The sequence below is a fragment of the Heloderma suspectum genome, chromosome 7, assembly GCF_057233095.1.
Source record: "Heloderma suspectum isolate Gila_16-S chromosome 7, 16-S_ref, whole genome shotgun sequence".
Taxonomy (NCBI): Eukaryota; Metazoa; Chordata; class Lepidosauria; order Squamata; family Helodermatidae; genus Heloderma; species Heloderma suspectum.
The window spans coordinates 6,097,325-6,118,616 of NC_139464.1; the positions used below are offsets into that span (position 1 = coordinate 6,097,325).

The window sequence follows — 21,292 nt, forward strand, 5'->3', positions numbered from 1 at the left end:
AATTCCATCTGGGAATCCAGCGGACCCCCCCCCCTGCCCACATGCCCGAGCCCCTGCCCCCGCTTGCCATCTTTGCGAAAATGCATTTTCATTCATTCATTCATTCATTCATTCATTCATTTCATTTATATCCCGCCTTTTTTCCTCCTTAAGGAACCCAAGGCAGCGTACATAATCCTTCTCCTCCTCCTCCTCCATTTTATCCTCACAACAGCAATCCTGTGAGGTGGGTTGGGTTGAGAGTCTATGACTGGCCCAAAGTCACCCAGAGCTTCCATGGCCGAGTGGGGAGTGTGGGGACTAGAACTCAGATCTCCCGAATCCCAGTCCAACACTATAGCCACTACACCACACTGGCTCTCACCATTTTCACGCACACACAAATATGCGCATAAGCAAGAATGCGCATTTTCACACATATGCACACCAATCTGCATTTTTGCAATCGCCATTTTATTTTTCAAAAAATGGCAACTGCAGAGCTCGACAAGGATGCTGGGGTGAGTGCGGGCTGCTCGCTGAGCATGCAGGGGGGCTCAAGTGTGGCCCGGGGACTGGCGAGCAGGGGCAGGGGCTGGGCAGGTACCCAGAGAACCTGAATGGGGGTGGGTTCACACATCCCTAGCAATCCCTGAGCTTATGTGACAGAACTCGGGCAAGCTCCCTAGCCTGACTGAGCTAATGTTGAGGCAGAGTCCCTTTATATTCTCCCAGTAAGCCCTCCACCTGTCCAAGGCAGGGCTTGGGGGTTGGTCTAGGGCAGGGGCATTGAGCCTCTTTGAGCTTGAGGGCTGAATTTAATTCTGGAGAAGTCTCAAGGACTGCATTCCAGTGGGGAGTGGGGAAGAAGGCAAAAGGGTGTGGCCAAAAATACAAAAATGCCAGCCTATTTAAGCTTTAGCCTTAAGCTAAAAGCTCTGACTGCCAGTCACTAAACATTAGGAGAGGCCTTTCAATCTTTTAAAATGGGGGGAAAACATGTAAATACCAGGGAACCAGCAAATGATTGGCAGTTGGAGGAAAGGTGGTGGGGTCAGAGGTTTGGGACCCTGGGGCCTGCTGAATTTGGCCTAAATGCCTGAGGTTCAACACCCCTGGTCTAGGATGAGGCTGTTATCACTTCTGAATATAAACGCCTTGGCAGAAGGACCTGTCTTTTGAGGCTTATGCTACTCTGTAAATAGAGGAAATACGTATACACATTTGAGTCGTACTAGTAACAACACCAAGAGGAGGCTGTAAGAGAAGCACATAAAGAGATTGGAATCTAAGATTTTCATCTGACCAGATGAATATGCAATTTCCTCCCCACCACACACACACCTCCAGTTTTAAAACTGCGTATCTAAACAAAACGACGAGTACCTTTTCTCCCGCAGGTCCATCTTCACCTTTCTCACCCTTGTCTCCATCAAACCCCGGAGGGCCCCTTTCACCCTGAACAGCAACACAGAACATGTCTTTAAGCTGCATTCTTAGAGAACCTTGTTGAGGTTCACCTATGATAGAACTTCGCTATTTGCCAAGGAAAATACCTTTCCAAAGACAATTATGTGCTCCGCTCCAGCGCATGGTTTGCATGAATCATGACTAAGAGTTTTATTTACACATTGAGCAATTTTAACTGAGCAGCTTTTATCTGGTTAACATAAGAAGAAAACCTGTGCTGAATTAGACCAGAGGTCCACATAGTCCAGTGGTGGCCAACTGGATGCCTCTGAGGTGCCCACAAGCGCAACGTTAAAGGAGATAGGCCTCTTCCGCTGTTGTTCCATAGCAACCGGTGGTGTGGTGGAGTCAGGGCTCACAGGGATGCATCACTGGCACTTCTTTTATTAGCAGGAATGCCGATGTCATCTCCTCCTCAGAATTCCCTGCTCCTTCTGAGCTTAGCTGCAATCCTCATACTAGCTGTGGAGGAATGAATTTTCCTGCAACAATACATTGTTCCCTATTGTGATGCGAGTATTTTGAGGTGGCTTGTTCTTGAATGGGCAATTAAGATCCATTAGCTTTACTGAAGATCTGCTCCTGCTGGAGATGAAAACTGCTGGAACTGGTTTGTTGATATGGGTCAACACAGCAAATTTTCGGACTCTCCGTGTATGTGTGTGTGTGCGCGCGCGCACGTGCTATGTCAACTGTTACGAGGAGCACCTGACTTCAAAATTTACCACTACACCACTGCTAGCAACTGCTGTTCAGAGGCATGGAACTGGTTTATTATTTATCATTTATCATTTTTTGTCCACATAGATCAACCTCCGATATATGGCAGGATTCCCGCGTATATATAACTTCCGATGCACAAGACATTAGAACCAGTGTAACCCACCACCCAAAGAGCCACACATCTATGTCAGCTATGGAGAAGGCACAACATCTGGCTCCTAGTGAAAAGCAAGAGAATGCGCAACTTACTGGATCTCCTTTATTGCCTTTATAGCCTTGAGGTCCAAATATCGTCATGGGGTCTCCCTATGATACAAGCATATGACAGATACAACAGTGTGACATGGCTCGTTGTGAGCCGCTCTGGAAGTCTTTTGACTGAAGAGCGAGATATCAGTGATTGAAAAAAAATAAATGGAAAGGTCTCTGCATTGTGTGCTTGCTGGGAGTTGGAGCCGAAACTGAAGTTAAGATTCAAATAATCGCAGAACAACCCAGTAGTGTGTGTTTGTAGATACAGGAAGAAGGGCCTGTATATTTGCATATACTCCTGACATGAGTCCTCACTGAGCAAAGGGCTGGATGCGCCTGATCTCATCTGATCTCGGAAGCTAAGCAGGGCCAGCCCTGGTTAGTACTTGGATGGGAGACCGCCTGGGAATCAGGCTTCCTGCACTGAGCAGGGGGTTGAACTCGATGGTCTTGTAGGCCCCTTCCAACCCCATGATTCTATGATTCTATGATTCACCCGATGGACCCTATCGTCCTTCAAGTCACACCCCTTGCCCTCCTCCTCCTCTCCCCCTGAAACTTGAATTCTTAGGGTGGAGGAATGGGGGAGCTGTTCAGGCTGGGCCATCTTTGTGTCAAGGTCTTGGGAAGAAAGTCTCGCCATATCTGGGCTCACTAGGGAGGGTGCCTCCCTCTGTTCTTGCTGTTCCCATTCTGATTCCAAATCTGAGCTGCCAGACATCTGCATACGCTCAGATTCATTCCTAATAGTTCTACCCTCCCTCTGTAAGGTGAATCACTTCTATTCCTCCTTAACCAATGGAAAACCAAGGCCATGGGTGACTTCCTCAAGGCCTCCCAGTGAGTCCTTGGTGCCACTGACATTTGAGCTCAGCCCTCAGACCCAAATCAAGCTCTCTGTCCAAACTAGCTCTTCTGATTTTCACCTCATGTCTACAGATTCATGACACGAGGGAGGCATTTAGTGAATCCTACGCCTCAGTTTCTATTAAAAAGTTTAAGGTTACGTAACACAGCAAAGCTCGATGAAAAACATGCAAGCGTTGGTTGAAAGCTCAGAAGTGTCTGAAGCACTATATACGTCTATTGGCTAAAAGATAAGGCATTTCATATAGAATCATATCATAGAATAGTAGGGTTGGAAGGGGCCTACAAGGCCATCAAGTCCAACCCCCTGCTCAGTGCAGGAATCCAAGTCAGAGCATCCCTGACAGATGGCTGTCCAGCCTGGTCTTGAATGCCTCCATTGTGGGAGAGCCCACTATCTCCCTAGGGAATGGGTTCCGTTGTCGTATTGCTCTAACAGTCAGGAAGTTTTTGTGTCCTGCGCAACTCTCCAACGCTGTATCATAGCCAACAGATCTACTAGCCATTTACTCTTAATGTTTTATCCTCTCCATTCTTCCCTCTTGCTCCTATCCATCCTTAAAAACCACCACCAACACCCTAAAGGTTCACAAAACAAGTTCCTCTGTCTACATCAGAAACAGCTGGGCCCAGGATAGGGAGAGACTACTTGTAAACAGGCAGGAACCATTCTTGAGGTACATACAGCAGAAAACACTGACAACTCTTGCCCGCTATATATGCCTTCTGTCCTGAAGCAGACAAGGCTGGAATGGATGAAGTACAAATTTGCAGCCAAAAAAAAGGTTAGAAGATCCTGCAGTAGAACATCCTCAGGATAATTATCTCTCCCATGCTGTCTAATCCACCTCCTTGCTCCTAATGTTTTATTCACACTTCCTTTGGAGAGGGCATTGCACATTCCTTTACGATGGGAAAAGACTGCTCCTGCAGCCAGACAGATTCAGAATGCATTTGTCGCTAGCTCAGGCCCTCTCTGAAAGCTCCTTTCTTCAGCAGCAAATTGGCCATCAACTTCTGGCAGAGCATGAGTCAAAGAGCAGGGTTCTTCTTTCCCAAACCTTCACTTCTGTCAAGCTACTTTGAGTGGGAAGCCAGCTTGGCAGAACTTTGATCCTGTATGAATGGAAGCAACTGGGGCAGGTGGGCATTTCTCTCGATTCTTTTATGGGCGTCAATACGACACCGCAACCCTCCCCCCCCCCGAAACCAAAATGGGATGGAGACTACCGGTGCTCGGTGCATAGGCCATGTTTATACTAGCCAGTGGAGGCTGGTGACTCCAATATCAGTGGGGCGGTGAATCTGCTCCGGGTTTCAGTCAGAACCAGCAGAACTCTAAGGGAGACATCCAAGGTTCTGAACCTATTTTTTTGTTAGCATTTAGTACCTTGGATAGCTTCTTTAGTGTTCTGACTGAAACCTAGAGTGGATCACCGCCCCACTGATACTGGAGCCACCAGCCCCCACTGGTGCTAGCCCTCTTACCAATACGCCTGCAGTATATTCCAATACCGATTGAAACTGTATAACCCACGCTTATGGATGAGTGAGAATTTCATTTCAGTTCATTTTTGATCAGAATTTACCAACATTCACACATTTCTTCGTATCTGTGATGGGAAGAACTAGAGATTAAAAATAATTGAATGTGGAAGCAGTCAGATTTGTCCATCTAGACAGAGGGCTTGGAGTAGGGAGGGGCAAATGAGGGATGTTGAGGCTAGCCAAGTTTCTCCAAACATCGGCTCATCGCTCATCTCACACTCAATTGCGATCACTGTTCATTTTGCACGAATGGGAAAATTGCACAAAGCAAACAGCAAACATGAAAATTGTGCAAAAATGCCCCCAATTTGCATAAAAATCCTAAAATGTGTGCAAATTTCCCCCACAGACTAAATCAGGGCTGATTTAGAAATTTGCTCATCTTTGGAAATTTGCGCAAATTTGGAACTTTGCACAAATCGGACGGGGAAAGTTGTGCAAATCCAATGTGAGCATGAGTTCGATTATTTGCAAAGATTTTCAGTGGGCAAGTTCTCATGCTCGTGTTTGGGGTTGCGAACAGGGCTGGCCCTCCTATTTTGCAGCAGAAACAAAATTATCCTACATTCCTAGCTTTGAGTGCTTTGCTCTTAAAAGTCTGGGTTTGAATCACTGTGTATCCAGCTAAGCAAGTGCTGAATGAGAGTCGTCACCTCCTTTTTCAGAGAGGTTCCTCATCTTTAACAGCTATATGGCAGTCAAGTACAATGTGGTCTCATCCATGTACCTATTGAATTTGGCCAGTGCAGATGGGAGAGAATTTCAGTTTTTATAATAATTTACCAAAGTGTGCATTTTTTCATATTTGAGATGGAAAGAACGTAATTTTTTTTTTTTAAGTGAATGTTTGAGGAAATAAAACTGACAGATTTATCCATCCCTACCCATGCTCAGCCACAGGTATAACGCAGGTAGAGATGCTTGAAGAATTTGGAATTCTGATCGGAAGGTAGTTATCGGTCAGATTTCGCCCTTCTCCTAAAGTTGCGATGCACTTCCAAGCTCTAAAAGGTGTATCCAAAACCATTTCAAAATATGTAGTTTGAGAGAGAACACGTTTAGAAATGTGTATTGTGAGAAAGCATGTTTGAAATAATATTTAAATCCACATATAAATGCACATTTTAGTGTGCATTTTAAAAAATATATATTTGCAGCTCAATGCAGGACTGAGATGGAAAAGACTTATGAGTGACCACATGTGACAATGGCATGGACTGGAAATAGACTTATCTGTCCGTCCACAGAGTGGCAAGGTTTGGAATTTCCAAGGGTTCTGTGCTGTGATCAGCAAGGGGCAAAACTACCCTGACAGCGATGCCCTTCTCTCTTTGTTCAGAGCATTCAATATCAGAGGGAGAACAAGGAAATCTCCATTATGCACAACCTGTCCTGATAAGGGGGCCCCTGGGGGGTGTATAAGGGCCTAAAATGCCTAGCACTGGTATATGCCCACCTCAAGTCTGTGTGCACTGTAAATGTCGGATATATGTTGGCGCAGGTGACACTGAACATTACTGCCAACTCCACTTCCACACCCCTTTCCATTTTCTTCTCCACATTGTTATCCAGGCGAAGTCACCACTTGGGTAAGTGTATAGGAGAGACGCCACTTGATGGACGGAAGAAAGTTGTGATGGTCAGTTTTACCTCTTCCATGTTAGCCCCTTTGATGATCCCTTACCCTTTCTCCTTTGGGCCCAGGAAATCCAACATCACCCTAAAAAAATAAATGCAGGGTAAGTGTAAAAGCAAGAATAGCTTGTTACTACCATCACATCACCTGAACCCTTGGCCAGTTCTTAAACAGAGACATGTCTCAGTGCTGGGAGCCCCCAACATCATCCTGCTGGAGGATGGGAGGCCAACGGTTGCGGAAAGCTCTAAGGCAACCATAGATGAGTGTAGTTGTCCCAGCAATGGGGAGAGTGTCTCACCCAGAAGCACCCAAGCCAGGAAGAGACAAGGCAGGGAGGAATGGCCCTGTCACTGAGGTGATGGGGACCCTATCTCCCATGGGGCAGGCCCCTGCTGTCTCACAGGAACTGGATGATGGTCAGGGTCCCTGCTGGAGTTGCAATGAGGTATTTAAAAGCCTGGTGTGTGTGTGTGTGTGTGTGTGGGGGGGGAAATGAAAGGGATTCCCATCAATTCTCCTGGCACCCAGGAGATGGAGGATGAGCACAGGAGGGAGGAGGAGGCCAATGGGGAAGAAACCCCCTCTCTTCTCTGTCTGGGGCCTAGGGAGGTGGGACAATGCTGACCAAAGGAGATTAATGGCCTGGTGTCAACATGGTTATCTTTTTGGTGCCAGGTTAAGACCTTTCTCTTTTCTCAGGCATTTGGCAGCATATGATGAGTTTTAATCAGGTCCTGGATTTGTCTTATGGTTATGGTTGATTGCTCGAAGTTGTTTTAGATGTATGTTGTCTCTGTGTATACTGTCTGTATGTTTTTATGTAAATGGTTTTTTAACTTGGTATACTGTATTTTAATGGTCTTTGATCTTTGTAAGCCATCCAGAGATGGCTATGGGGCAGTGTAGAAATGTGTATATATATATATATATATATATATATATATATATATATATATATATAAAATGTATGTATGTATGTATGTATGTATACACACACACACACACACACACACACACAAGATATCTACCAGACTGATTTTGCTCATTTTTGTTTTAAACTGAAGCTTGAGCAGTGGAGGCATGCAGAAAATTCTGAAAGTTTGAAAAAATTCAAAGATCAAGCTTTAATAAGAGATAATTTCCTCTTAAATTGGAGGGCAGCCCCTCCACCAATGGGATGACAGCCAGCCCTGCTTGGCCAATCAGTTTGGTGCAAAGGGGGGCCCCAGGCACAGCTGTGCAGTTAGACAGCCAATTGGGGCATGTGAGGGATGGGGCAGGGCCATGCCACATGCAAATTTCAGAGGGGGGATTCACTATGCATGAGCCAGATTTGCATTATTCATGAGCCTCTCTGTGGTGAGGGGACTGAGGGGCAAAAAAGCGGGAAAGGGGCAGGACTACTGGTGCCCATGGGCTTTACATTAGTAATGATAATGCCATTGACCTGCCAAACTCAGCTAGTTCATTTCAGCATGAGTGGCCTCTGCAGTATGGAGTTCACAGAGGATATTCATTCATTCATTCATTTCATTTATATCCCTCCTTAAGGAACCCAAGGCAGCCTACATAATCCTCCTCCTCCATTTTATCCTCACAACAACAACCCTGTGAGGTGGGTTGGGTGGAGAGTCTGTGACTGGCCCAAAGTCACCCAGCGAGCTTCCATGGCCAAGTGGGGACTAGAACCCAGATCTCCCGACTCCCAGTCCAACACTCTAGCCACTACACCGGATTAGCATCACTTTGCTATCTTTTGATAAAAGAAACTGAGTTTGGGATTAGATTTTCATATTCTAGCTACTGCTATCAGTTAGCATCTTACACCAAAAGCATGGAAGAAGTGATGGGTGGGCATAGGGCAAAACCTATGGTGTGGCCACACTTGGAATACTGTATATGGCTCTAGTTCTCCCGTCTCAAAAAGGATATTGTAATTCCAAAAAAAAGTGCAGAAACTGAACTGGTCAAGGGGTTGTAGCCTGTAGCATCTCCCCTTACAAGGAAAACGGCCAAAGTGTTGGGGACTTTTCTGTTGTTTAGCAGGGAAAGACAAGTAAGGAGAGATATGATAGAAGCTTGTGAAGTTATGGATGATGTGGAGGAAAATGGACAAAGGAATTTTTCTCCCTCTCTTATGAGATTAGAACTCAGGGTCATCTAATGAAATTAGATATTCAGTATATTCAGACAGACAAAAGAAGGTACTTCTTCACATTAATATCATTCATTTATGGCATTTGCTGCCTGAAAATGTGGTGATGTCTTTTGTAAGGGGATTTTTCAAAAAATCATGGAGCGGGACACAAGTCAGGTGGACTAGTATTTTCAGAGGCAGTATGCTGCTAGGGAGCCCTCAAGCCCTGTTTCTGGGCTTCCCGGAAGCAACTAGTTGGCCACTGTAGGAAGCTAGATACTGGGCTTGATGGATGTTTGGTCTGGTCCAGAAGGGATATTCTTACAATAATGTAAGCCCATTGATGTGTGTATGCTGTAGGGATCAGATGTGATAGATGAGGGGTGAAGAACCTCTTTAAGCCCAAGGGCCAAATTCCATTTCAAAGATGCTCTCAGGGGCCACATTCCAGTGGCCGGTGGAGCCAAAGGCAAAAGGGGCCAGGCCAGCCACACAGAAAATGCCAGCATATTTTAGCTTAAACCTCTTACTACTAGTAACTAAGTCTTAGGAGAGGCATTTCAGCCTTTTAGAATGAAGGGAGGGGAAACTACACCAACTGCTCCAGAAACCATCGAATGATCGGTAGTTGAGAGAAAAGGCATGGCTTTCTGGGGAATCCCAAAGAGCCGGATTTGGTCCCTAGGCTGAGGCTCAACACTCCTGTGCTAGATTATGGTCACGTTCCTCCATCCTCTTCCTTCGCAATCAACACACTCCAGGAAACAAAGCTCCAGGCTAACACAACTTTATTGGTTAACAACTAGCTTCAATTCTAGGGATGTACGAAAGTCACTTACCTTTTAGCGGATTCTGTTCGTGGGGGGGGAGGCGCTCTGTCCCTTCCCACGGAATCCTCGACGGGGGGGAGGCGATCTGGTCCTCTCCCCCGGAATCCTCAACGGCCGGCTCTGCTCTGTGGCGGCTCCGTGGAGCAGCTGGCCAGGCCAGGGCCGTCTGCAGCCGGATTTCCGGCCGCGGACTGGCTGGTGCAGACGCAAATGTAGGCTAAAACGGCGAATAAAAAAAGAACGCAAATAGCGCCCACTATGCTATTTGTGTTCCCCTTTTTTTTCGCCGTAATAGTCTACATAAATATTTACGTAGACTAAAAAGGCGAAAAATAAGGAACGCAAATGGTGGCCACCGTAGCCACCGCCATTTGCGTACGCCGTTTTTTTTTTTACCCAGACGTGATAGGCTATGTAAAGACTTATGTAGCCTATCACGGCAAAGACCAGACTGCAAATGGCGGCTGTGGCAGCTGGTCGAAAGACCAGCCGCTGCCGCAGCCGCCGCCGGAGCCCCCGCCGCCTGGAACATCTGCCCCAGGTAAGTCTCATCCTGGGGGGGGATCCTTGGGGGGGCAAGGGGGTGGCAGGCCGTTCCACCATGGATTTCGGGGGGCCAAATGCCAGTGCATTCGGTCTCACTGAAATCCATGGCGGAATTCTCCGCCATCCCTATTACAAATGCAAATTCTAGGTAACTCTCAGGCTGCATAGAACCAGCTAATCCACACATCTACGAATATCAATAGAGAATAAGAAGTGGAAGTTAGGAAAGTGGACAGCAGTCTGGGCAAGAACTTCATGGCCAGACTAGTTTCACAGGGATACCTGTCCCTTAGGGCAGCTCTCTCCTTATATTGGTTATCATGAGTGTCCAACCTGGCGGAGCGTCTTAGCGCTGCCCCTAACTTTTCCCGCTTCACTCTGTGATGGACTCTTGCATTCCTCAAGTCATGCCCTTGGCCACCCCTCCTCCTCCACTTGCATTCTCATGGTGGAGGAATGGGGGAGCCATTCAGCCTGTGCCACCTGTGTGTCAAGCTCTTGGGAAGGAAGTCTCGCTGTATCGGGGCTCACTGGGGAGGTTGCCTCCCTCTGTTCTGGCTGTTCCCATTCTGAATCTGAGCTGCCAGACATCTCCACACACTCATATTCCCAACAATAATCTTCATAAAAATATGCTTTCAAAGAAATAGGATATGTATCCAAGAGGAATTTGAGAATGGGTTCAGGTCTGGATGACCGCCCTGCTGACAACATCTCAAGCTTTGTGCAAGGGATAAAAAAAAAAAGGTTTCTCTATCTAGGATGTACAACATTTGAATACTTACTTACCTTTTCACCTTTCAGCCCTGCAAGGCCATTCTGTCCCTGAAAACATATAAGTAAGACACCATTTCAAAAGTGGGAATTCCCAAGAGTGAGCATTGCACGACATTACCACTCCTGAGTATCTGGGGCAGAGCTAAGCATCAGTCAAGGCTGCAAGGATGGAACCAACCTTTTCTACTTCTTCATTGCAGAAATGGAAGGAGTTCTCAAGTGGCATTCTGCCATTGTGCCCATTATCATGGTGACGGGACACAGTTTCCTCTAGAAAATCTCATCAAAGTCCCTGCTGGTTCCATCTGTGCTGCCATACTTGATTCATTTATTGGAGATTCTCAGCAGAAGCTCTAGGAGTGGCTTACTAACTTAAAACTTTAAGTATGCATGATACAAGATTATAATAAAACAGAAGATTACAGCAGAGCAGAATAAGATACCAGCATAAAACTCCTACAGATTAAAAGACCTAGAAGTCCTGGACAAATAAAAAGGTTTTAACTGAATGCTGAAATAAGAAAACAGAAATACGCCAGGCAAACCTCTGGGACACAAATTTAACTTAAACATCATTTCACACCAAATTTAGCAGCAAGAGCTACTTAAATGGTTAACCAATACAGGCAATTATTTGAAATTAAGAATTCCACCCCCCCCCCAATGGAATGATCTCCCTGATGAGGCCCACCTGGAGCCAACATTATCTTTTCTGTGCCAGGTTAAAAATGCCCTCTTCTCTCAGGCATGTGGCAGCATATAATGAGTTTTTAATCAGGTTCTGGACTGTCTTTGGCTAATTGTTTAAAAATTGTTTCTAGATATATGTTGTCTCTGTGTGTGCTATCTGTTTATATGTTTTTATGTAGATGGTTTCTGTACTTTATATGATATATTTTAATGGTTTTTAATTTCTGTGAAGTGCCTAGAGAGCTTTGGCTATGGGGTGGTAGAGAACTATAATGAATGAATGAATGAATGAATGAACGAGATAAAAAAGCTGGTAATAAAGGACAGGGCTCCAGATTTGCTGCCATATTTAACTTACTCTTACCATCATGCCAACAGGGCCACGAAGTCCCACAATTCCTTCTTCGCCCTGTTAAATAAAAAGAGGTTATGTTTACATCACTGGTTCTATGGAAAGCGGTTCAGTTAAACCCAATGAACTTTAAATGACAAGCCTCTGGACAAAATGAATATGGGATATGTGTGTGTGTGTGTGTGTGTGTGTGTGTAGCAAGAAGCATACTTTCTTTGTTTTTAGATTATTTTAAAATTTATTATATTTATTATTACACTTATATCCTGCCTTTTTTCCTCTTGCAAAGAATGCAAGGTGCTTTACATGGTCTCCTCCTCTCCATTCTATCCTCACAATAACCCAGTGAGGTAGGCTAGGCTGAGAGTTAATAACTGACCCTAAGTCACCCAGTGAGCTTCATGCCTGAGGGGGACTAGAACCTGGATCTCCTGAGTCCCAGTCCAACCATTCTAACCACACCAGCTCTCACATTTGATGATGCACACATCTGTTGTAAAAGCAGCCATCGTCTTAGGACAGGGCATGCCTCTTTTGAGATGTGCTTGCCATCTGCACTTTTTATTAAAAAGCACATGTACGTACATATGTGTGTGTGTGTGTGTGTGTATATATATATGTATGTATGTATGTATGTATATATATATATATATGCATGCATGCATATAATAAATAAAATAAATACAAATCTGATGCTCAATTAATCACAGGTAGAGATGGGGGAGAAATGAGTTCACTTTGCATTCTAATGTGAACTTACCTAGTTCACACCTCCCAAATCACTGTGTGCACTGAAACACAGTTATACTTCAATATTCACACTTTTCTGAATTTTGCAATGCAGTTTTCCAATCAAAATATGTGTACAAAAATGCACTTATTATCAGAAGGAGCATACAAAAAAGGCATTTTTATCTTTTTTGAATAGGGGAAAATATGAAAAAACTGGGAAATCACCAAATGATCGGTGATGTGGGGCGGGGAGCAGGAATCACCTTGTGATGTGGGAAGGGGCGTGGCCTTCTGGCGTATCCCAGAGGTCTGTATTGGGACTCCAGTGGGCAGGATTTGGCCCCCAGGCTTGAGGTTTAACACCCCAGCTATATATCATCCTGTATGTCTTAACATACCAATTCAATAAAATATGTTCTTGGTTGGAATAAGGCAAGCTTCCTTCCAAGCCAGAACTAAAATCAGCAAACAAAACTCCTCCAAACCAGATTAGGAAAAACAGCTTGGAAAAAATGTGCACATCAAACAAAATTGTATATATTAAGAGAAATGTGCATAAAAAAATGGCACATCGGTGGAGAAATGGGGGGAGGAAAACAACTTCAGGTTAAAAAATGAGAAACGGGGCAAAACTCAAATGGACCTACCCTTAGTTAGGGATGAGTGAATCTGTCATGCCTGATATCACTCAGGTTCTCATTTTTTCTAGTGTTAGGTTCACTCCATCCTGATTCCACAACAGACTGCAATTTTCTTCTAGTCTGAATGGAACTAGAATGGAACTGACTATTGTGGTCAGTTTTTAAAAGTTTGCATTTTTTTACACATTTTCCTGAATGTATGCATTTTTAAAAAAATTGCAAACTGCATTGCAAACTGCGTAAATGTACAGATTTCAATGGCAAACTGTGTTGCTTCATGCTTAAGTTCAGGAAAGACAAAGTTGGTAAGTTCACATTGAAATGCTGACCAAATTTCTCACCCATGCCTACCTTTAGAAAAAATCAGTTGTAGTTTTAGTTTTAAAATCAATTAATCTAACAGATTAATCAATTAAAAGCTGCAGCTCTAGTTTTTATATCTAGCTATCTGTCTAGATATAGACTAATCATTTTCCCATCTTATCTTTACAAGGCAATGCTATATTTCAAGTGTCGAACCTCTTTCAGTCTGAGGGCTGAATCCCATTTCAGAGAAGGTCTTCGGGGCCGCATTCCAATGGTGGGCGGGGTGGAAGACAAAAGAGGCGGGGCCAAAAATATCAGCATATGTTAGCTTTAAGCTCTTTCTGTCAGTCATTAAGCCCTAGGAGAGGCATTTGTATCTTTTTGAATAGGGGAAAATATGCAAAAACTGGGAAATCACCAAATGATCGGTGATGTGGGGCAGGGAGCAGGAACCACCTTGTGATGTGGGAAGGGGCATGGCCTTCTGGTGTATCCCAGAGGTCTGTATCGGGACCCCAGTGGGCAGGATTTGGCCCCCAGGCTTGAGGTTTAACACCCCGGCTATATATCATCCTGTATGTCTTAACATACCAATTCAATAGAATATGTTCTTGGTTGGAATAAGGCAAGCTTCCTTCCAAGCCAGAACTAAAATCAGCAAACAAAACTCCTCCAAACCAGATCAGGCCAAGAGCCAATCCAAATTACATGGCTGCCCCATATCCCATTTCTACCATTTTACATGCCTGTAACTTTGTTCCTTGGGTGCTTTGAACAGGCCATAACCACTTCCTGCAATTCACTTGGCACATCTGTCCTTTACCCATTAGCTTTTAATGTGCCATTTATAAGTCTTCATATTTAAAGCGTTGAGAGAGGGCCAGATGTTTGGCAGTTAATCTCAAAACACTTTTGGCTTGGCTTTGTGTTGTTTGCTTAGCAGCCAAGCTTCTAAGCAAAGATCTCTGGGGCCGGGTTCTGAGTTATTAATGTATATTTCAATGGGTTTTGAGTCTGGGGTTGAATTCTGGTATTTAGAGTATGAATGAATGGATATGTGAAATCTGTGTCCACAGACATCCTACTTTGCCCACGTCCAAGTCCATTCCTTGCCGGGTCTGTGCAGATTTTTTTTAACAGAAAAAAAACCATACGTATTTTGAGTGCATTTTTAAAATTGTCATATGCTCCCATTGACTGTTTGCATATTTGTGCACATTTTAGAGTGTACACAGATGGTTTGGGGGCATTTTCCAAATGTAAGTATGTTGTCAAAATTTTTCTTTCTTACGCAGAATGCATCATAAGTTCAGAAATGTATGGATTTCTGGCCACAAATTGTGTCTGTAGCCACATTCAGTCCTGGAAGGTGCAGATTGGGGAAATTAATTTTTAGAAAATTCTCATTCATCTGAGACAAAACCTAAGCTGGATCATCTCCTAGTGAAACTTGGATAGGGAAGGTAGGGGACAAACCACAGCTTGTAGTATGATAGCTGCATTGTTTCCCATGGGCTGCCTATTCATATATTTTGTCCCAATGCCTGATCAAGCAGGTTTTGTAACATCAGTGGAAAACAATCCCTGCAAAATCTCTTTGACTTGAGACAAGATAATTTCAAAAGTCTCCAGGACACATCAAAATCATGACTCTAAAATCACAAATGTATAATAAAATACAATCAAGCCATCAATGCGATCAATCAGTAATTTAAAAAATCTGTCTAAATTTTAGATGGAAAACTGGCATACTATGGATCAGCCCCCCCCCCCCGTTTTTCCTTTAAAATTAAAGTGGACAGTTTAAAAAATATGACATAATACAATATGCAATTTGGCTGTTAGCTTGGTAATGTCACCAACACCAGATCACTGCAATTTCTTTTTAAAACAAACTCCAGCTGCTAGAAGCAAAATCAGATCCTTCTTTCATCCCTTCCTCTCCCTCGCTATGCTCCCAAAACACGCAAGAGAAGCTTCACCTGGCTCTGAAACAGATGCTGACATCATTTCTTCTGCAGTATTATGTCCCTAGCGTCTGCCTGAACAGGCCTTCTGCCATCCAACAGGTTTGTACAAAAAGGGTACGGCATAATAAACATTTATTCACAGACTGCTGACCTTCTCAGGCTGACAGTGCAATCCTATGCATGCTTACTTGGATGTAAGTCCCACTACATTCAATGGTTTTTCGCCCAGGTAAATATACATAAGATTACAATCTTAATGCATTTCTAGTCGATAGGAAGAAGCTGTTTTTATTTATTAGTTTCTGTTAAATAGAGATACCAGTACGATCTCTGATTTGGTGTTTTTTTAAATTTATTAATTTATTCACAATATTTATATTCCACTCCAAATCTAGAACAGATTTTGGAGCAGTGAACACAAAAGATAAAACAGTAAAAGAATAAAAAGATTAAAACACCATATTAAAATTATGCTTTTTAAAAAACAGAATGCCAATAGAAACTGTGGCTGGTCAATTAAAGAACGCCTCCTGGAACAGTGCTGCTTGATTTCCAGGGGCAGGGAGTTCCAAAGAAAGGGGGCCACCACATTGAAGGCTTTGCTGAAGGAGGTGGAAGATGGCCGTTCTGCTGGGGGTGGGGGCGGGGGAGACTGCTTTTCTGTTTTCCTTTTCCTTTAATAAAAAAAGTGTTCTAGCACTAGAGAGGGGAATGCACAGCCTAACACTACATGTTTAAGCAAGTTAGGAGATCAGTGGAGGCTGGTGGCCCTGAATCCGTTCCAGGTTTCAGTCAGAACTCTAAAGGAGCTGTCCAGGGTGCTTGCACCTTGGAGAGCTCCATTAGAGTTCTGACTGGTCCTGACTGAAACCCGGAGTGGATTTACCACCCCACTGATATCAGAGCCACCAGCCACCACTGCAAAGATCCCTGCCAGATCAGAGTAGACCAGCCTTCCCCAACGTGGTGCTTTCCCAAGGCATTTGACTACATTCCCAGCATCCCCAGCCAGCCTCCCCTTAATCTTCCTTTCTCTAGTCTAAACATGCCAAATCCTTCAGCCTTTTCCTCTCAGTGTTTCTCCTCTGGACCCATTATCTCAGTCCCTCCAGATTCTCTGCCCCACTGACATCGGACCCACCAGCCTCCACTGTAAGGGATTAAAATCAATCAGTCAATCAATCAATCAATCAATCACAAAATGGTGAATGCCACAGGGTAGGGGAAAATGATACTATTATTGTTCATCAGAACGCCCCTCCCCACCTTTTAAAATGCTTTCCCTCTGTCCCCAAAACTGTGGGAAGCATTCATTCAGCCTTTGAAGATGACAAAAATGCATACAAAATTAAAATGATTTTCTAATAATTCCCATACCTTACTGCAGCCTTTCCCACCCTGGTGCCCTCCATATGTGTTGGACTACAACTCCCATCATCTGGCTGGGTATAATTGAAGTCATAGTTTCACAGATATAGAGGGCACCATGTTGGAGAAGGCTGCTCTACTCTAACACAGCCTGCAATTAAATGTTAGCATGTGTAACTAAGACAACTGCAGAATGCTTCCTTGTTTACTCCTGCCCTTCCTCTGTTGTTTCCCCTGTGCTGAATTTTAAATTGTAATGTCCTCAGGGCAGGGGCTTTCCTCTTATTCCAGGGGTGAGGAACCAGCAGCCCTCCAGATTTTGGACTACAACTTCCATTGTGACCTCTCAGTATAACCTCCGGGCAAGGTTGCTGTGAGAAGACTATCGAGGAAGGACCATATATGCCACCCAGAGCTCCTTCAAGGAAGGGTGAGATATAACTGTAAGCAATATTATTACATACAATAATAGATTTACTAACATTTATAAGATGTCAGTATAGAGATTTGCAAACAGCTCATCTCCACCTGGTTACAAAAGGGAAATATTTGCCCGTGGGCAATGTGTGGGCGCAAGCTTTGACCAAGTTCCTTTTGGCACTACTAAGTGTGTTGTGCAATCGTGGTAGCTGATGAGGAATCCTTGGTCTTAACCGGAGAATTCTTCCCGAATCTACTGTTCCTGTCCATAAGAAATGCAATTAAAATGATCATAATTGTTTAGGATGTTCAAAGCAGAAGCTGACATGAATAGGAGTAAGAGGGATCACATTAATGGGGCATCCTACCCGGGGGCCAGGGAGGCCACGTGATCCTCTCTGACCCGATCTGCCAAGCCCAGGGTCCCCCTGAAAAATGAAACCATGATGTCACTGATGAGCTTTATTTGTTTCTGGACACTTTTATTACCCACCCTGAGACTTTTGAGGTTCAAAAATTCAATTTTGAGGCTCAAAATTCAAACAATCCAGATTAAGTAGGAGACAGAAATCTCTGTATATGTCTCTCTCATCCCAGATTGCTTCCACACTAGCATTTTTCTCTGGGATTTCTATCCTTTGTTCACTCACTTTTTACAGAACAACCAGATGACACTGTTGTCAAATCGTCACAGTCCAGTGTTTTCTGTGACAACCACCCATGTTTTTTCCAGATCAGTTTTTAGACTTTGGGGAAGAAGAGACACAGAATGAAATGCAATTGAAGCATTAGCCTGTCCAGTGTGGGCATGCAAAGATTTTCAGTAGTTTCAGCACTCCTGTACCTTTAATTAAAGTTTTCTGTTTTCAGGTCCTGCCCATTTCATTGCTTCCTGTTTATTGCTCCTTAATTGCCCCTTGAATAGCTTATCTTATTGGCCACAATGGTGGTTTCGGTTTCTACCTGGGGGGGGGTAATTATTTCTTTCCTGTTTTCTTTTAATATTTCTTTCGAGCAAAATAGCACTAAGAATTTGTCTAATCTTTTATAAAAGCCATCTAAGTTAGTGGCCATCATCACATGGTGGTGCAATTCATATAGTAAATTGTGCTGGGCATACTTCCTTTTGTCTGTCCCAAACCTTCCTGCCTGTCAACTTCATGGGTATTGAGGCATGACTCACTTTGCTGCCCTTGATCCCAGGGGCACCCGGCTTCCCCTGAGGAGCAAAAACAAAGACAACAAAACATTGTTTCAAGCTAAGAGAAGGCAACCTCTAGGGTCGTTCGAATTTGCAAACTATCAGGGCTTAACTAGCCATGACAAGAGACAGAGATGCACAGCTGCTGATGCTGCTTCATATCTCAGTCTTTCTTCCCTCCTCTTTATAACATCTGGGAAAACATGCAATGTAACTGTATTGGCCCCAGGAGTGTAGCCAAGTCATTTGTAGTGTTAGAGGGGCCTAGAGATCCATAATGCTTGCTTATGTTCATTATTGGTACAATTCCCATGCTAGTAAGCCTCTGAGCATGTGCAGATGAGTCAAAAGGCCAATAACAGCCTTCTTGGTGCATTCCTTGCTAATGAGGATAGTCTTTATGTCTGATGTGCCTGGAAAGCAAAGTCTGTTTACAGGTGGCTGTGCTTGAGAACCAAGTGCTGTTAGTTTATGCTGGGAATGAACGCTCGGGGCGCGTGCTGCTGAAACACTGCTTATCGCTAACCTGTAGAGTATAAGACCCATTGTGCCCAATGGCTCGGGGTTCAGAGAAGGTGTCTGATCCAACCATTGGGTACGCCTGTGTGCTGTAAGTTACCCGATAAAGTACTCCTTGTGAGTCTGATGTATCACTATCTTGGCACTGCTAACCTAAGAGTTCAACACCCATGGCCGGGGCAACACATTAACACCTGTTGCCCACACCTTGTAGGGAGGAGCCATGTCTCAGTGGTAGAGCCCCTGCTTTGCATGCAGAAGGTCTCAGGTTCGATCGCCGGCATCTCCAGGTAGGGCTGGAAAACCTCCTGCCTGCAACCCTGGAGAGCCACTGCTGCCACTCGGTGTTGACAATACCGGCACTGGGCTAGATGGACCGGGGCTGGGGGGTGGGGGGTGCGTCTGACTCAGTCTAAGGCAGCTTCCTAGGTTCCTATGTTTTGAGCACCTCTTGTCCAGGCAGTCCAGGGGGGCCTGCTGGTCCAGCTGGTCCATTCCTGCCTCTCTTGCCACGTTCCCCCTAAAGAGAAACATATTTAGCCGAAAAAAATGCAACTGTTACTGGGGAAAGAGGATAACTCCTAGCTGCCTACCATGGCATGGGGGCTGGCGCTGGAGCGGGAGGGTCTGTCCTCCTAAAACCCGCATCACAAAGAAGATAAAATGCATTTGAGAAGAAGGGACAATACACTCTCCAATGGGTACAGTGTTATTTACTTGGGACAGTACTGCTTTTTTGTTATACACACTGGGGCAAATCTAGAATTTGTTTAAATTGCACTAATGATTTGTACTGATTTTTTTTAAAGGTCACCAGCTCACAACCACCCAACAGATTCATCCATCCAGGCAGAGGGCTTTGAATGCTTCGGGTTTACATGTCTGGCTTTGAATCCCTGTATATTCAACCATGTTTGTGGTAGGGATGGGCGAAGTCGCTGCTGCTTGCCCCGTGCGCCACTCGCCGGACCCCGCCGGTTGCGCGGCAAGCTGCTGGATGGCCCACAGATGCCTGGCAAGCAGTGCTCACTGTCCTGCTGCTCCAATGGCCACCATTTTACAAAAAATGGCTGCAGCCAGAGTCGCCATTGCTGCCCACCAACCCCTTGTTCTCTCCTTCTTGCGAACAGAAGACAAACAGTTGGCTGGCGGTACAGGACTCCTGCCCCTGCCGCCGCTTAACCTTGCGAGGAAGGAGATCGTGGGGGGTTGAGAGGTGATGTGGGCAGGAGTCCTGTTGCCGTGTGCCAACCCCACATTTTCTCCTTGCAAGGAGACTAAGAGAGGATGGTGGGCAGTGGGCAACCACGAGCTTGCCTGACTCAGCGTGTGCCAAATCGGAATGGCTCGGGGGTCCATGAGCTTGCGCCTGGGGGGCCAAGCTGGTGGTAATCTGCTAAATTTCAAGCACCAACCAGATGCCTGTGCCATCCCTAGTTTGTGGTGGTCAAGGAGGGTTGCCACCCCTTTTTGTTCCAAAAGTCTCCTCTTCTTTAACAGCGACATGGCAGACAGGTGCAGGATGGTCCTTTCCATGCTAGGAACAGCTGTACCTATTCAATCTGGCTGGTGGAGGTGGGTCAGAATGAGGGATGGTTGAGAATTAGAGTGATATTGGAGACTAGTAGGATTCTCCGAACATCATCTCACTCCTTGACGTGGCTGATTCTGGTTCACAATCATTGCTTGCTCTGTGCAAACGGGAAACTTGTGCAAAGCAAGCAGCGATCAAATGAGAGATTTGCGCTACACTGCCCAAATCTGCACACATTTCCTAATCTGTGCAAATTTCCTTCATGGGCTAAAGTGGGGCTGATCCAGTCGACTGAGGAAATCTGCACCCATTTGGGAAAGTGAGCAAAATGACCTAGGAATCAGGAGCATGTTCTGCGAGCAAAAACAAAATATTCATACGTATATGAGTATTTAAATACAAAATACGCATACATCCCTAGTGAGAATTTTGTTTGGTTCATTGTTTGATAAGAATTTTCCAGAAACACAATTTATTTCATCAGGAGGATAGAATGAACTTGAGATACAAACAATTTCACTGGGGAGAAAGTGAAACGGACAAATTTGGCCATCCCTATTCTGATGTAATGGTAAAGCCCACAAAAGCTTATGCCACAATAAACGTGTTGGCCTTTAAGGTGCCATAAGGCTCACTGATGGTCTTTCTGCAATAGAGCTATGGTTGCAGCCCTACGCACACTTACTTGGGAATCTCACTGGGAGTCACTTCGAAGGAGACATGCCACAACAGCGACCCTTACTGAAATCTACCAATGCACTGTTATTGTTCCTCCTGCGGCCGTCATTTCT

General features: G+C 44.7%; 1 protein-coding gene across 1 annotated transcript in view; it reads right to left on the minus strand.

Annotated features, from left to right (window-relative positions):
* Positions 1-21,292, minus strand: part of LOC146339305 (uncharacterized) — a 235,057-nt gene that overhangs the window by 62,194 nt on the left and 151,571 nt on the right. Inside the window, 8 exon segments of the mRNA XM_084811682.1 lie at positions 1,366-1,437; positions 2,422-2,478; positions 6,524-6,559; positions 10,781-10,816; positions 11,823-11,867; positions 17,616-17,675; positions 18,431-18,466; positions 19,416-19,487. Of these exon segments, the coding sequence (XP_084667808.1) occupies positions 1,366-1,437; positions 2,422-2,478; positions 6,524-6,559; positions 10,781-10,816; positions 11,823-11,867; positions 17,616-17,675; positions 18,431-18,466; positions 19,416-19,487 (414 nt within the window).